This window comes from Vicia villosa, linkage group LG4, assembly GCF_029867415.1.
Source record: "Vicia villosa cultivar HV-30 ecotype Madison, WI linkage group LG4, Vvil1.0, whole genome shotgun sequence".
Lineage (NCBI taxonomy): Eukaryota > Viridiplantae > Streptophyta > Magnoliopsida > Fabales > Fabaceae > Vicia > Vicia villosa.
In genome coordinates, this window is record NC_081183.1 from 37,846,652 (window position 1) to 37,862,919 (window position 16,268).

Below are 16,268 nucleotides of genomic sequence, written 5' to 3' on the forward strand. Positions count from 1 at the left end.
GGAAGAACCAAAACACAAAAACAACTTCATTCAAAGGAATCAACATGTGTTATCCTGCTTAAGCTACCAACAATACTGAGAATCCAAATGTTGTTGTAGAGGATGCTGTGGTGCAAAACCAGCTTGGGCCTCAAGATGCTGCTGTGGATGGTGTTGTGGTGCAAAACCAACATCAGATTCAAGATATTACTGAAGAGGGTGTTGTGTTTAGATTAATGAGAGCTCTCAGGGTGAGGAGAAGAAGAAGAAAAAGACATTCCAAAATTTATGCTTTTGCCTAGACTCGAGCATAGGCCATCTTGATGGCAAGCAATAATAACTTTCCACTAAACCACTTCACAGTTGATGTTCGTTGTTTCATTCAATTATATTATCAATATTATTATTATTAATATTATTATTATTATTATTATTAATAACTCATTTATTATTAATTAAGAATAAAATAAACAAAATCATTCATTTATTTTCTTCAATTATTAAAATTACAAAATTCATATAAACAACAAATCAAACATTGACACAACATAATTTTCTAAGGAAGAATGAAGAAAACTACAATTAATAATAAAAAATAAAAACATTCACATCTATTTTTTCCAAAATTAAGATTACAAAATTCATTCCAATTATGATGTCCATTCTAATTCCAGATAAATGTTTTAGTCATTCCATGAAGAATAATTTGTTTATACATCAGTTAACAAAGGCTTTTCATATTCGTTCTCTCATAAAACTTTCTCTGAGCCAGCATTGCAATCCATCATAGCATCTTAATCCATCTTAGTTTGATTATAAAGTCCACAGTCTGATATAACTTTCTTTTGATTGGGGAAGGTTTCTAAGATCCAAATAAATAAATAAATAAGTAACAAATGGACATGGAAAATAGATCTAGAAAATAAAAAAATAAAGGAAAACCCATATCTGTGAAACAATAAAATGAAGGGAGCTAAATCTGAATCATCTGTGGTGGCGGTGGTGACAAGTTTGTGGAGATTGAATGGGGATTTTGCATAGTTGAAATCTTGCTAAGTTTGATCATTTAACTCCATCACAAGAAGCTTGTCATCGTCGCTGTTACTCGTCATTTCTCCGACTCTTATCTAATGCGACGATGAAAATGAACGGAATGGAAGAGAGATGTGGCATAGTGTTCTTTATGATTTTAATCTAAGTTATTGTCTCTGTTTTTTTCTTTTTCTTTTTAAGAAGGAAGAACTAATGTTTAAAGGAGAATAATAATAGTAGTAATAGTAATAGTAATAATAATAATATTGATAATATAACTGAATGAAACAACAAACATTAATTGTGAAGTGGTTAGTGGAAAGTTATTATTGCTTGCAGCCAAGATGGCTTGGGTTTGAGTCTAGGCCAAAGCATAAATTTTGGAATGTTTTTTCAGAATTTAATGAACTTCAAGATTTCGGAATGTTTTTTCAGAATTTAATGAACTTCAAGATGAATGTGTGCCAACTCACGTGCCACATGTATGACCAAGTGCCACGTCAGATGCCACCCAAGCAAAATTTGACGCCGTATCAAAAAAATGGACGAAAAGGACTAACTCGGACCTTTTTGAACAATTAAAGGACCACTTTGGAACTTTTTAAAGATAAAGGACCCGAATGAACCCCGAGGTTAAGTTAAGGGACCAAAAAGGGTATTTAGCCTTAATTTTTTCGATTATGATGATGATGAGGCCGACTATGATTGGTCTAATTTTATCTCAGCGAGAGGATTTAGATATGATTATGGTTTTTGATTATGTAATAAAAGTTTATGTAATGAAGTTTTAATCTTTCTATTTAACTGTCTTAAGGTTATTAACTTAAACTATCATCTTAAATTATAAATTAGAGTAACTAACAAATAGATAATTGTAATTGAAAATTCAACAGCTTGCGATGAAATTACTCGTAAGAAACCGTCTTTTAGTTGCATTCCTATCAAGTTCACTGCATCTTCAACTATTACATTTCATAAAAAAGTAAATAATAAACATAAAGCAGATAATAATCAGTGTAAAATTTTCAAATTTCAAACACTACTTCAACTATTACATTTCATAACAAAGTAAATATTAAACATGAAAGAGATAAGAAAACACAACAACTTCAAATTTCCATAAAATCTCTCTGACTTCAGTTTGTTCTTCAAGTTCTTGTTCTTATTTTTTGAATCTTCATACATAACCTTCAAATAGCCCATAACTTCCAACTCTAATTTCATATTACTCTCATCTTCATTTCCTAAGTTTTCTCTCATGTCTTCATCCTATATGAACAAGTTACATGTTTCATCCCTCCTCCAAAATGGACATCTCTAAAAAAGCCTTCATTTATTATGTCCCTTCTTGCATTGGTACCAAACTATACAACTATCAGAACCACATAAATTTCCAGATCTAGATTTTACCGTGGAAAAGACATGGTAAAACTTTTGGATGAGTTTGTCTTCAAATGTAACATTTTGAAATGAAACTGAACAATAACAATGAGTATGGATGTTCTTGTCTTCTTTCCGACGATGTCGACGACGTTGGTGTTAAGGTTTATTTCTTTTTTCAGTGGAAAAATGGATACTTAGTATTTAACGTATATAAAGAAGCTCTAGTGTGTAACAACAACTTTATAAAGGAGCCGTAGTGATATACCTATTATTTTTTAATTAAATATAAATAAAATTGAATAGGCGCGCATTAACGTAAAATGGATTAACTATTTGAGGAACCTGAGGATTAAACCCAGGAAAGTTGGGTTATATCACCACGGTTAGGTAATTAACCGTAATTATAATCTTAATATTTTTAATAAGAAAATAAAAAACAATTGTTAACGCATGGGTTTAGAACTGTCACCACAGTTTTGGAGCGAACCTTGTAAGAAACCATCGTTCTTCAAAGCTTTTACTCAGTCGAATCCAAATTTCAAATTATTGTCACCCGATATTTCTAATCGATTCATCATCTCACGCTACTCCTTTATAAGAACCTCATGTTCTTCAAAGATTTCACTCAATCAAATATTAATTGCAAAAATCTTGTCAAAACCCCCAAATTAACACCATGATCTTGAAGGATAAACCCTCATAGTTTTTTCAGTGAAACCCCTAAATATTCTCATCCCAATTTATCCGGTACACAAACCTAAATTAGACGTTATCAAACCGAATCTAGATGGAACCCAAACAAAAAAATGATCATGTGTAGTTTGTTTGTTTGTATGCATGGATTTTGGAGTTGAAGTTGAAGAGAAATCTTTGTATGTGTTAATAGCTCCATTAATTTGAAAAGATGCGTGTATGAGGTATTTATATGTGTGCAGGTTGAAGGAAAAAGGAAACAAGAGGTTTAGAAAAAGTTATGCAAAATTTCAAGTTTTTAACAGCATGTGTCGACACATACAAGTTATGTATCTACTCATGTTGATGCATGTGTGGACCTATATCAGGTCATGTGTTGACACATGAGAAACAGAAGCTACTGGCTTTAAAAATGGGTTTCACATGCCAACACGTAAGTCGTATGCGTCAACTCATAGAGGCATAATTCCTTCTATGTGTCAACCTGAAGGCACCCATGTGTCGACACATTCAAACAGAGGCTACAACCTTTAATAATGTAGTACATGTGTCGGCTCATAGCTCGTTTATATCGATACATAGACTGGTAGATCAGAAAAATTCTTAATTTTGATGCATGAAAACCTGTTTTTAATGTTTAAATCCTTTTCTAAACTTTTCTAAATACATTCTAAGTTACCAAATGCAAAGGTGCACATAAAAAGTCGGAGATACCGTCCAATATATAGAAATGCTAAAGTTATCCTAGTTTTTACATCATGCAAAACATCTAACGGGAAAGTGCACTCACATACTCCCCCTTTTTTATGATGGAAAAACTTGCAACGATGCATTTCGTGTCTTCGCGAAGGCTCCCCCTGAATGTGTGGATCCAACTTCGTCTTGCACATGCTTCCCCCTATTTAACATCATCAAAAGAGACAAACAAGCCATGAGAAGTATCAGTTGACACACAAATATGAATATATTGAAGGTAGAGAAAAACACAAGAAAGATGAGTTTGAATTGGGTTTTCAAAACTTTTCCCTTTAGAAACATTATTCATATAAGATAAATAATAAAGACTGCAATAAAGAGAAAGATGACACATTCAGTTATCCAGGTTCCCCTTAGAAAAGGTTAATCCCGTCCACCCGCTAAAGTGATTTTGCCTTTGAAAAAGACTTAATCCACTAATCATCAAAATGATTACAATTGTACGAGCCAACTGAAGGTGACTAACAACCAAAGCATTGATCAATCTGTTAATGATCTCTTAAGAATTCTGACCCAACTGGTCCCCTAAGAGATATAAAGATCAATGACTCCTTTAAGAATTCTGAACCAACTGGTCCCCTAAAGTAGATTTCTCCATGATGACAAATTGTCAAAGTCTTCTTGAGTATATAGACTAAGACTAGTCACTCAAGGAACAAACAACTAACTGTTGCTTAAAGTTTGTGTTTACATGATTGCTTCTATTAAGCTGATTACGCAAATGTTTAAGTACAAAGATAATACAAAAGTGTTAAGCAAGATATGAGCAACAACTCCTTGATTTTACATGATTCTACAAAGATGTATCTGATAGAAGTTTAGGTAGCATCTTGTAGTAATCTTCTTTCTCTTCTTTCTTTTCTTTCTCTTCATTCTTTATCCTCTTTTCCGTTTGGCTTCAGCTTTCAGCTTTGGTGAGTATTTTTTACTTGAGCAGCATAAGCATGTAACACCCCAATTTACCCCGTCAAATAATAATAATAAAAATCAGAGTATAATACTAATAAAGGTAAATATAGGTTGTCATATTTTCATCACAAACATCAACAATCAATTGCAATTAAAGCATATACATAACACTATTAAAACATATCCATCTCATGTGATTCATAATTTTATTAAATAATTCACAACCACACTACAAAATAATTAATTAAATAACCGGGCGTTACAACTTGAGCATCATTAGCAGCTTGGCATTTGCTATTATAGCATTCACAACCTTTCTTCTGAAATCTTGATCTTCTTTTATAGTCTTCAGAGAAAGAGATATTATGAGGATAAAAGAGTCATTTCTAAAAGCCAACAATTACTTTCCAACATATAGTTTCAAGTGTAGATGTTGGATAGTACAACACGTTACTTCCTTAGCCTGTAGCTTGCAACTTTATCATGATAGCGTGGAAGAAAAATTCTGAATAGTATGAACGTTTTAGGAATAGTGGATTTATTCAAGCATATCATTATACTGGAATCTTTTTGAGAAAGTTTCTTGATCTTATCTTCAAATAATGTACTTATAATCTGAAGTAATAAGCTTGGAAGAGATCAACTTCTTATCTTTGTTCTACTGATGATTTATCTGATGAGTAGTTTAGAGACTACTTTGTTATGATGGCATGAAAACATCAGAGACATTTAGGAATAGAACTTTGTCTTTCAGAAATAATAGCAACAACTTTTCTGAAGTGCAACGCAGGACTTCCTAGATCAAATTTGTATCTGAAGTAAGATAACTGATTTTAGAAGTGAGAAAGAATTCATATATCTTTACATGCAATAGTGTCAGAGTCTTTCAGATATATAAAGCAACAACTTTTCTGAAGACAAGTCTTGATATTTGAACTTTGAGTCATGAAAACTAATTCGTATTTCTGATTTTGAACTTTATCAACTGATCTTGATTATGTCATCAGAGTTGAAAGCAACAACTATTTTGACGATTATATCTTGGCATCTGATCTTTTGAAGCAACATCTTGTAATTGATGTAGACTTATTTTCTGATCTTGAGATACTTGAAACTTCTGCAGCAACAGCTTATTGAGAAGTACACAAGAGATCTTATTTCTGATTAGCATTCAACATTCTTCAAAACTACTGATGTTTCTTCAAGAGTGGAAGCGAATAGTCTTTCTGTCGACAACATATCTAATTATTCTTTAGACAACAGTCCTGAATCACAAAGAGCTTCTGATCTACACCCTCAAGAAAACATTAGAAACAAAATTATTTGCATATAAAATATATGTGTTGTTATCACAAAAACTTAGCGATAAAGTGCATAATGAAATCTTGTTCTAACATAAATCACACAGAGGCGTTTGCAAAGAAAAAATTAGCACTCACATACGTGAAATGACACAAGATTGAAATACTTAATCATAAAAAGAGAAAAGTCAAACAAGCAATGTAACATTATTGCAACAGAATATCCAAATACATAAAGAATAAGTTATAGAATAGTGAAACATAACATGAAACATAATTTTACTTCAAGGAAGTGATACAAATGCCCATGAACATGAAAACAAGGTAAGAGAGAAACACAAGATGCACACGACTTAAAAACAACAAATGCATGATACAAATGATTCATAAGGAACTTAATCCAACACTATAACGACTCAATATATCGATGTCCTCTATGACCTCTATGTCTCCTAGGTTGTGGCCCAACACCCCGATGCATAGAAATAAAATCGAACCAAAACAAACTAAGCCAATGCGGTTTGGATTAATTCATTTTTTTATTAAAAATTTATTGAGTCATACATATACATATAGATGACAACATAACTTTGTATTTAGTTATTCACACATTATCATATAACAACAAAATTCATCATATATGAATACCAACTTTCCATTTAATATACAAAAATTAGATTAGAGAAAAGTGAAATAAAAAACATAAAATAGTAGCACAAAACAATATCAAAAACATTATAATGAAACTGGAAAAATAGAAGAGATGAAAGATTAAAGAAGATGAAAAAGAAAGTAGAGAAAAAAAAGAGATTAGAGAAGAAGAGGTTAGTTCAAAACGTAATTTGAAGAAAGAACAGTAAAAGAGGGAACCATAAAAGAGGGAACAGTAAAAGAAGAGGTTAGTTCCAATTGCCTTCATACCAATCCCTAAAGAGTCGATTTTGAGTTTAGAACCATAAACAAATTCCAATAAAAGAGGGAATCGGGCCTGAAAAGATTGAAGACCAAATCGCCTATGCCTCCAAAAATTGATCTCGTTAACTGCTCCTAGTTTGCAAGAGACACAATTGCTAAACTTGCTTTCAATCTCACTACTATTGAACAAAGCAGTCATATAGAAGCAAATTTGTTACTGATTGACCAATACAGATCTAACAACAAACTTTTGATATCACCATATATGAACGAGAGAATTGAGCATCAGATAGAATAATGGTTGTTAAGAATTTTCCATGTCTACTTGCTCAACAATGCTTGATGCCCAAACCTCCATTAAACTTAGAGTTACAAATTGAAGCACACAAAACCCAATTAGTTCCCCTTTCAATGATTCTAAAAGATCATAGATCATTTTAACCTATGAAATACCACCATTTAGGTGTTTTCATTTTGATACAACTCAATTTAAAATTTTGAATCAAACAAAATAAAAGACAATTCAACATAAAAGACACATATTTTGAAACATTTGGTCGAGGAGTAGCATGGTTACATTAAATTAATTGAGTTAACTTCAAGGGTTGAAATTTCTCAATTAAATACAAAAAATAAGGAAGATTAGTGTCTATTTAAAAATCAAATGAGATGTTGAAATATATAAATATAATTTACTGTAATAAAAAAAATACTAATTATAAAAAAAATGAAAATACATCACTCCCCATGTGTGAACGATATAAAGACAAAAGAGCATCACAAGTTTGTTTCATGAATCACCACACAACCTTTAGCTGTCAAATTCTAAACCTCATAATTTCCCTCTTCCACCAAGATCTCTCTCAATCACAAATAATTATTAATTTTCCAATAAAAGAAAATCCAAAACTCATTAAAAAATTAAAAGAAAAGTCTAGTCCATTTCTAATTTCTCTTTCCACATCCATTACCCCCGACATTAATTAGATTCCAAATCCAAAATTTGAATCTTGAATCACAAATATTATCTTTATAAATTATCATTTTTGTAACATTGTTTTAATCCATAACTAAAATTAATTATAATTTAAAATTTAATAAAATGAAATTTAAATAGGTATATATAATTTAACATAATATATTAATTTATAAAAAAATAAATAAATAATTTTTTATTTTGTTTTAATAACAACTCTAAACTTTACTAAAGGTCGTGAATTCAACTTCACTTGTCTTCGCTTTAAGGATATCTTTGGATCTATAAATAATTTTGTAAATGTTTTATAAATTTTCGAAATCTAATTTATTTAAATTTTTTATATCATTTAAAATCCTAAATTTTAATGATGAATAACTAGTAAAAAATTTAATTATGAATAAGTAGGACACACAAATACAAACTGGTTTAACCTCAAAGGGTTGGTTCAGTTGGCAAATGAGCTTTCTCCAAAAAGGGACGGAACATTTATTAGTAAATCGATTTAAACCCTAAATTTTAATGATGAATAAGTAGGATACATGAATACAAACTAATTCTTGTATAAGATATCTCTGCACAACTATCAGCAAATCGATTAAAACACTAAATTTTAATGATGAATAAGTAGGACATGCGAGTACAAACCAATTCTTGAATAAGATATCTCTGCACATCTATCAGCGAAATAAATGATTAATCAATTTTTTTTATTTTAAATAAGCACACTGTTGTTGTTTTAGTGTGGACAAAATAGTGAAGCGAGGTTGGAGTGACCCAATTCTAACCGAATAGTACCTCTTTCTTTCTCAATCTTTCATTTCTTGCACCTATTTTGTGCAAGTTTGTATCTTTGTCTTGTTCACTCCAAAAAGTAAGAGAGAGAGAGATTCTTCTCACCACACCGCACCATTTTTTGTGTGTTTGTGGTTTGAATTCAAAGAAACTTGAATCATGCCTTCAGGTGCAAAGAAGAGGAAAGCCGCCAAGAAAAAGAAGGAAATACAATCCTCTACTTCCACCACCAACAACCCTCACGGTACTGCTTTTTCTCGCATGCATACCTTTCTCCTTTTCAGTTTTCGTCTATTTCGCGCTAGATTCAAAGCTAGATTCTCTATTTTGGTAGTGAAGTAGGTGCTAACTGTTTTTCAGTTTTTTTTTTTTTTAATTTGATTGAAATTTTTAGGTTTATGAAGTTTTTTGCATGTTTATGTTTTTGATATTTATGGATATGTATGATTTGATTCTTGATTGATTGATTTATTGTGTTTGTGTTTGGGGTAGTTAGGTTTTGTTAATTTGGTTTATTGGTTGATTGATTGGTAATTTGTTGTAATTGATTGATTTTGATGATGATGATGTGTTTAGGGGAGAATGAATTGAAGTCGATAGACGAGAAAGGAAGTGATGGTGGAGAGATTGATTCGCCTCGGGACCTTGATGATGATCATAATCAGTTCAATGAAGGTAGTGAGGAGGTGGAGGAGGTTGAACCAGTGGCTGCTGTTGTCAAGTCTACGGAAGACGTTCGTAAGGATAGTAAGGTTGATGAAGGTGAGGGAGGAAAGGAACGTGTTGATGTGATAGAATGGGATATGAAATCTGATGATGGTAGTGAGAACAAAGATGTTAGTGTTGTGCGAATTGAGTCTGATGAGGGATTGAATAATGGGAGTGGGAATTCTGGCGGTTCTGATGATGTAATTGAAACCGGCATTGCGAAGAACTTAAAGGATGAATCTTATAATGATTCAGTAAAAGAGACAGCTGTATTTGATGAAGAGGCTGTTAATTCGGTAAAGGAGGGTGTAGTTGAAACCGGTACTGCGAAGAACTTAAAGGATGAGTCCTATGATAATAATGATTCAGTGAAAGAGACAGGTGCATTTGATGAGGAGGCTGTTAATTCGGTGAAGGAGAGTGTTAATTCAGCGGCGGAATCTTCTGCTGGTTCGGTCAATGTTGTGAATTCGATCTCTGAGGTGCAAAGCGGAGACACTGGAAATGATTTACTTGAGAAACCATTGGGCTCTCAAGGAGCGGAAACTGATCTTGCCTTGAAGAGAAATGAGGATAAAGTACATGTCTTACCTGATGAGATTGTTAAAGCGTCAAGTTTGGAAGAACCTGAGACAAGGGAATTCGGTAAAATATCATCATCACAGGCGTCTCAAGGAGAGGAAACTGATATTGTCGTGAAGATAAATGAGGATAAAGTACCTGTCTTACCTGATGAGAATGTGAAAACATCAAGTTTGGAAGAACCTGAGACAAGGGAATTCGACAGTAAAGTATCATCATCACCGGTGTCTCAAGGAGCGGAAACTGATATTGCCGTGAAGAGAAATGAGGATAAAGTACCCGTCTTACCTGATGAGAATGTGAAAACATCAAGTTTGGAAGAACCTGAGACAAGGGAATTCGTTGGTAAAGTATCATCATCACCGGCGTCTCAAGGAGCGGAAACTGATATTGCCGTGAAGATAAATGAGGATAAAGTACCCGTCTTACCTGATGAGAATGTGAAAACATCAAGTTTGGAAGAACCTGAGACAAGGGAATTCGACGGTAAAGTATCATCATCACCGGCGTCTCAAGGAGCGGAAACTGATCTTGCACTGAAGGAAAATGAGGATAAAGTATCCGTCTTACCTGATGAGAATGTCAAAACATCAAGTTTGGAAGAATCCGTGACAAGGGAATTCGACGGTAAAGTATCATCATCACCGGCATCTCAAGGAGCAGAAACTGATCTTGCCGGGAAGAGAAATGAGGATAAAGTACCTGTTATACCTGATGAGAATGTTAAAACATCAAGTTTGGAAGAACCGGAGACAAGGGAATTTGACGGTAAAGTATCATCATCACCGGTGTCTCAAAGTCCTATCACTGAATCTAATAATGGTGTAGAACATGTTAAAGATTCCAACACTGCAGAAAGCTCTGGAAATCAGGTTTTGTGTCCCTCTTAAATTTTTTTAACATTCTCCCTAACTTTCTAGTGTATGTGATTTTTGTTACACTTTCAGTTTCTGAACTTTTATGTTGCCAATTATTAAAGGTTTTACTTTGCTGAATTTTCTTTTCTCAATTGACATGCAGCCTCCGGCAGCATCAGCTCCACTTCTGGTGCAAAAAACGTCTTGGTTGAGTTGCTGTGGCTTGTTTGATGCGGTGTCAAGCTCCAACAGATAAGTTCAGGTTAGGCATTAGTTAAACTTCAAAGTTTATGCTTGTAATTTGTATAATTTAAACTCTTCCATAACACACACACACACACACACACACACACATACTCTTGCCTGTTTGTGATTGTTTTCGGTGCTTACCCTGTTACATAGTAGCTAACTAATCTTCGAAGAGGTTTGATGGTGTTGTGTTCCCTAGTTTACTGCTCAGTTCATTATGATATTCTCTGGTATCATCTCATATTCTGTTTTCATATATGATGATATTCCTCCATTTTCTGTCATGGATACTTTGATTCTTGGTTTTCTGATTTGAATTTTGATAATCTGATATTTCAGTTCTTGTATTCCTTTCAGTTAATGATATACAAATATAGCATTCTCTAATTTATTCCTTGGATCTTTTTGTTTAGTCTGTATTTTAGTTCATCTTTGGTAAAGTAAAATTGAGAACTGAGAAAAAAATGTTTTCAAGTGATTATGAAGCTCAGTTGCAGACACGACGCCAACACGTTAGACACCGATAGTAATTTGAGAAAATAAATTAATTGAATAAATTCCCATGTATTATTGTCGTATGCTGACATGTGTAACACGTGTCGGTGCTACAAATTTGTATGTGTATGTGTACATTATATTGCTTTGTCTGCATGCATATATCATCTATTTAGGAATCTTCCTGAATTCTTTCTATAATGCTGACTCTTGAGGATTATTTGAATAGTGCTAACATTTATTCTGAAACTGCAAATTGAGTTGACAATTTTGTTAATTTGTTTATGTTGCAGAAATACGTGCACGTGGATCTCAATTGATGTGTCAAACCTGTGAAGATTTTAGGATTTGGTTCATAAAATTGTGATATGTGTTGTTTATGATTTTCCAAACAAATAATGGGCAACAGGCCCAACTATATGAGATTTATATACAGTGAGGTTTGTTGTAGTAATTGTGTTAGCAACAGTTTCAGCTCAAAATCTTTCTTTTATAAACTTTTCAAACTACACTTTTGTTAAACCTGCAAGTGGTGTTCAATTATTGCTTATACTTTTACACTGACAAAGTAAGTTATTTTAGTGAAGGTATTTAAAATATAATACTGCTAACTTTAGATGATACTAATATTTAATGATTAAACATCTGGGTAAATTTTAATTAGACTGTCGGCATCTATAGTTTGTGTGCAGTCATGATCATGGGTTAGGTGCAAATTACGTGATACAGTTAATAGTACAGTCATGCCTTTTCATCATTAATTTGATGTACTAGTAGCTTATAGTCAAACCTGACCCTTTAATTATTTTGCATAAAAAATAATTGAAGAGGAGAGAGATAGTAAGTTCTATTTTGGGGACATATTTGTAGTCACATAGTGGATGCTAGGCATGACAACCCTGAATTTAAACAGATAGATAATTGAACTTAGATATCTCCGTCTCTCTTTAACTCTTGGATGAGAATCCAATTTTTTAATTGAATACTCCGTTTTCCTTAATCCATAATATATATATTGAAATTTAAAAAGCATTAGAAATAATAAATTAAAACAATATGAGAATTTTATTCAAAATTACATTTTAAATGATAAAATATAAATTAAATACTAATGTATTACCTAAATAATTAATATTTTAAATTATAAAAATTAAATATTTTAAATCATCAACGGGTTGTGTTCGAGGTCGAGTTCGGAGTGAGTATTAGTGTCCTCATTATTCGTCTCATATCTATATTTTGAAATCAGAGAAAATCTAAATCCATATTCGTACCCACTCAAATCAGATTTTTCTATGTCAAATTTGGGGTAGGTTTGGGTTGGGTTGATTAGATTGTTCCTTAGAACATTTTGAATAGTATGAAGGCCATCCATTCCCTAGTATTGATCATGGGGGATCAGATTTTTCTATGTCAAATTTGGGGTAGGTTTGGGTTGGGTTGATTAGATTGTTCCTTAGAACATTTTGAATAGTATGAAGGCCATCCATTCCCTAGTGTTGATCATGGGGGATGTGTTTGTATATGGAGTGACAGAAATAATGAAAATTGTACTATTTTAAGTGCTTTTGAGAAGTTAAATTGTATTGTTTAAAAAGTACAGGTGTGTGCGTGTCCCCCTACAAAGGAAGGGAGACTCAAAGGTCTTAGTAGGTATATAACATATTTAGGGGTGAGGGCTAGCACACGGAGGCGAGTAGCTATGTACGGTGGTTTCTGAGGCTGTTTAAGGGACCGACTCACGTGAGGTAAGAGGACCTGCTAGTGGCCGACGGGCAGCTGCGTGTCCCCCTACAAAGGAAGGGAGACTCAAAGGCCTTAGTAGGTACATAAGACATTTAGGGGTGAGGGCTAGCACACGGAGGCGAGTAGCTATGTACGGTAGTTTCTGAGGCTGTTTAAGGGACCGACTCACGTGAGGTAAGAGGCCCTGCTAGTGGCCGGCGGGCAGCTGGATTGACGGTGTTAGGGTTACTAGGAGCGAAGTGCTCTCTGAGTAGTAGTGGGTAATATTGAGTGTGTATGACATGAGAGTCTCCCTTAGCCCCTTGAAGGATAATGTATTTATAGGCCCTGATCCTTAGCGTTTTCTTGTAAAAGTTTGCCACCCTCCTAGTCAAAAGGTTGACAGTTGAATCTCCATTCCCAATGACGACTTTGACTTTCTCTTTATCCAAGACACATTTTATCCCATGTTTTTCCTTTCTTAGATGAGGGAAACTTAAGGGTGAGACGACACCTCCCTTCTTGTGACCACGTGACGTCGCCTTTTTCTAGGGCGATCTAAAACTGTCGCCTTAGGCAAAGTTATTTGCAAATATAACACTACATAAGTCATAACAATTTGAACACTAATATAATTTGGAGCAGAATTCAGAGGCTTAAGGTACTAGAAAAGGTCAAAGCTTTTGTGTAGATACGATAACCTTATAACAAAATAGAGGTTGCATTAGGTGCAATTACACGAGCCTTATTGTACTGACTTTATTGGTGTAGAAGATTCTTTTATTCATGCAATTCGTGATTGCATCATAGCTAGACAAGTGTTGGTGTCAACTATGAAGGCTAATCACTAGGAAACTTTCTTCAATGCAAATTTACACGATTGGATAAAATACAATTTCCGGTATAATTTAGGTTATTGGGGTCAAGATGAATGACAAATAACAAGGGCAACAACATGTCATTTGATCTAGTATTGGAGGAATCAAATAGATCATGTGGATGACTATGTGATTCCCACATATTTGGTAGCACACGTAAGATTAAAAATCAGAAATTAAGAGAAGAACATGGGTATAAAACAGGTGTTGCGAAACTCTGGGGAATTTTTATCTCTAATGGCACCATTGTAGAAAACAGAGTATAAATGAAAATAATACTGATGATATTAATCTTTAAAATATCTTATACACAATTTATTCTTAATCAATACAAATCCAATCATGTAAAATATACCACACCAAAATAAATAAATGAATAATTCAAGCTTGTAAGAAAAGCAACAAAAAAAAAAAATCACACAAACACTTCAATCATATTATTCAAGTTTCATCTCCTCATTCCAGCAGCACCATGAATAGCAGCTATGTAGAAAAGCTGTGTAGCTGAAAGAATAATCAGAAAAGCCTCCATTGTTTTCTGCAAATTTCAACAATTCAAACATCTTGTTAAGAAAACACATTCTTTACATTTTGACAAATTTAAGAAAACATTCTTAAAAACATTAAAAAAAAGACAGTATAAATAGATTTTTCCTGTCTTACCAGACGAGAATTTCTGACGTTCAGTTGAATCTCTTTGCATCCAAACCTGCACAAATCATATTCCATTTTAGGGGTCGAACTCTGACTCTAACGGTTGTGTGTGTGAGTTTATAGTAGTTATGCCTAATGATATAATGAATGTGAGATTACCCCATGGCAAGAACGGTAAGAGCCCATGCAATGGAAGCAACTGATGCTGCAGATGGCAAGGTTTCGGAAGTCCATGAACCGATATGATTGAGACCTGAAATCAATGATCCAACTCCAACAACTCCAGCAATCAAAGCAAATGTAACAAAGAATCCAGTGGCAGCATTTCCCATCGGGAAGTATATCGGTGAAAAATGAGCCGGAAGATCAAACCCTGGACCTGCATATTGCATAGTTTTTCACATCAAATAACAAAATAATCATTTGTCGAGTATCCTCTGCATGCAACTACAGAGACTAATCACTCGAGCTTGAGAAGACTACAGTAGACGAAAAAACTCTCCCTCTAGAGAATTTAACACCGCCGCGTGACTAGGATTGAGTTCGAACCTCAACACCTTTGGTTAAGCGGTAAGAGATCCTTTACGAGTTGATTATAATTATAATTAAAAGTAAGCATAATGAAAGATTGGAGAAAGTCTCACCTATGATAAAACCATGATCAATTGCTCTATTCATAGCCCATCCACCAATGCCCAAAACTATGACATACATGCAAAAATTCAGCCCCAAAAGAAGAGTTGCAACAGGCTTCATTTGCTCATTTGCCATCTCTCAAGTATGTGATTTTTATCCAAACAAAAAGCTGGTTGGAAAAGGAAATTTCAGAAAGACAAAAAGTTGTCAAGGAAAATCTTAAGCACAGGACTAGAATACAAATGTTTTGTGTAAATGAGAGCTCTTAAGGCCTATATATATGTATAGAAATGATGGAAAACAAAAGAAAGGTTTAGTTCTTTACTTGCTAAGGCTGCTAGATCAAAGGGCTATGAAGGGTTGTAAAGATAATAAGATTCATGCTTCAAATTCAAGGCAAGATGAAATATGCTAGAGAGATACTGATTCTTACTTGCATAACATTTCTTACTGTTTTTTAATCCTAGTATTAGTACCTTGTTGATTTGTGTAGTTGTTTGTTCTTACAGAAAAGTTATATTCTTTGCCTCTTAATGACTCTTGTCACTTACTTTATCATATTGTCTTCTTATCCTTCTAATTACATTACACTTTTTCCAAGTTAAAAAATTGTTTTTTTAGTACAAAGAATAATTTTTACAGTGGATTGAATAAAGATACCCTTGCACATATTATTAAAGTTAAAAGTGTAATTTATGTAAATATACTACAATATCAAGACTTTGTTAAAGACAAGTTGAGATGT

General features: G+C 33.4%; 2 protein-coding genes across 3 annotated transcripts; one reads left to right on the forward strand and one right to left on the reverse strand.

Moving 5' to 3' along the window:
• Nucleotides 1-8,690: 8,690 nt before the first annotated feature.
• On the forward strand, nt 8,691-12,173 carry LOC131594716 (uncharacterized). Its single transcript, XM_058866914.1, has 4 exons — nt 8,691-8,983; nt 9,316-10,901; nt 11,050-11,148; nt 11,924-12,173. Exons 1-3 carry the CDS (start codon nt 8,899-8,901, stop codon nt 11,140-11,142), a joined length of 1,764 nt encoding a protein of 587 aa, XP_058722897.1. The 5' UTR covers nt 8,691-8,898; the 3' UTR covers nt 11,143-11,148; nt 11,924-12,173.
• A 2,327-nt stretch (nt 12,174-14,500) lies between these two features.
• Nucleotides 14,501-16,005, reverse strand: LOC131599069 (membrane protein PM19L-like). 2 transcript variants are annotated; one of them, XM_058871565.1, is made up of 5 exons: nt 15,849-16,005; nt 15,532-15,692; nt 15,047-15,266; nt 14,897-14,942; nt 14,501-14,771 (listed from the first exon to the last, which is right to left on the reverse strand). In XM_058871565.1, the coding sequence occupies exons 2-5, from the start codon at nt 15,656-15,658 to the stop codon at nt 14,682-14,684; spliced, it is 483 nt and encodes a 160-aa protein (XP_058727548.1). In that variant the 5' UTR covers nt 15,659-15,692; nt 15,849-16,005; the 3' UTR covers nt 14,501-14,681. The 2 variants fall into 2 exon arrangements, with proteins under 2 accessions (XP_058727548.1, XP_058727547.1); XM_058871564.1 differs by lacking the exon at nt 15,849-16,005 and having other exon boundaries at nt 15,532-15,818.
• Nucleotides 16,006-16,268: the final 263 nt, after the last annotated feature.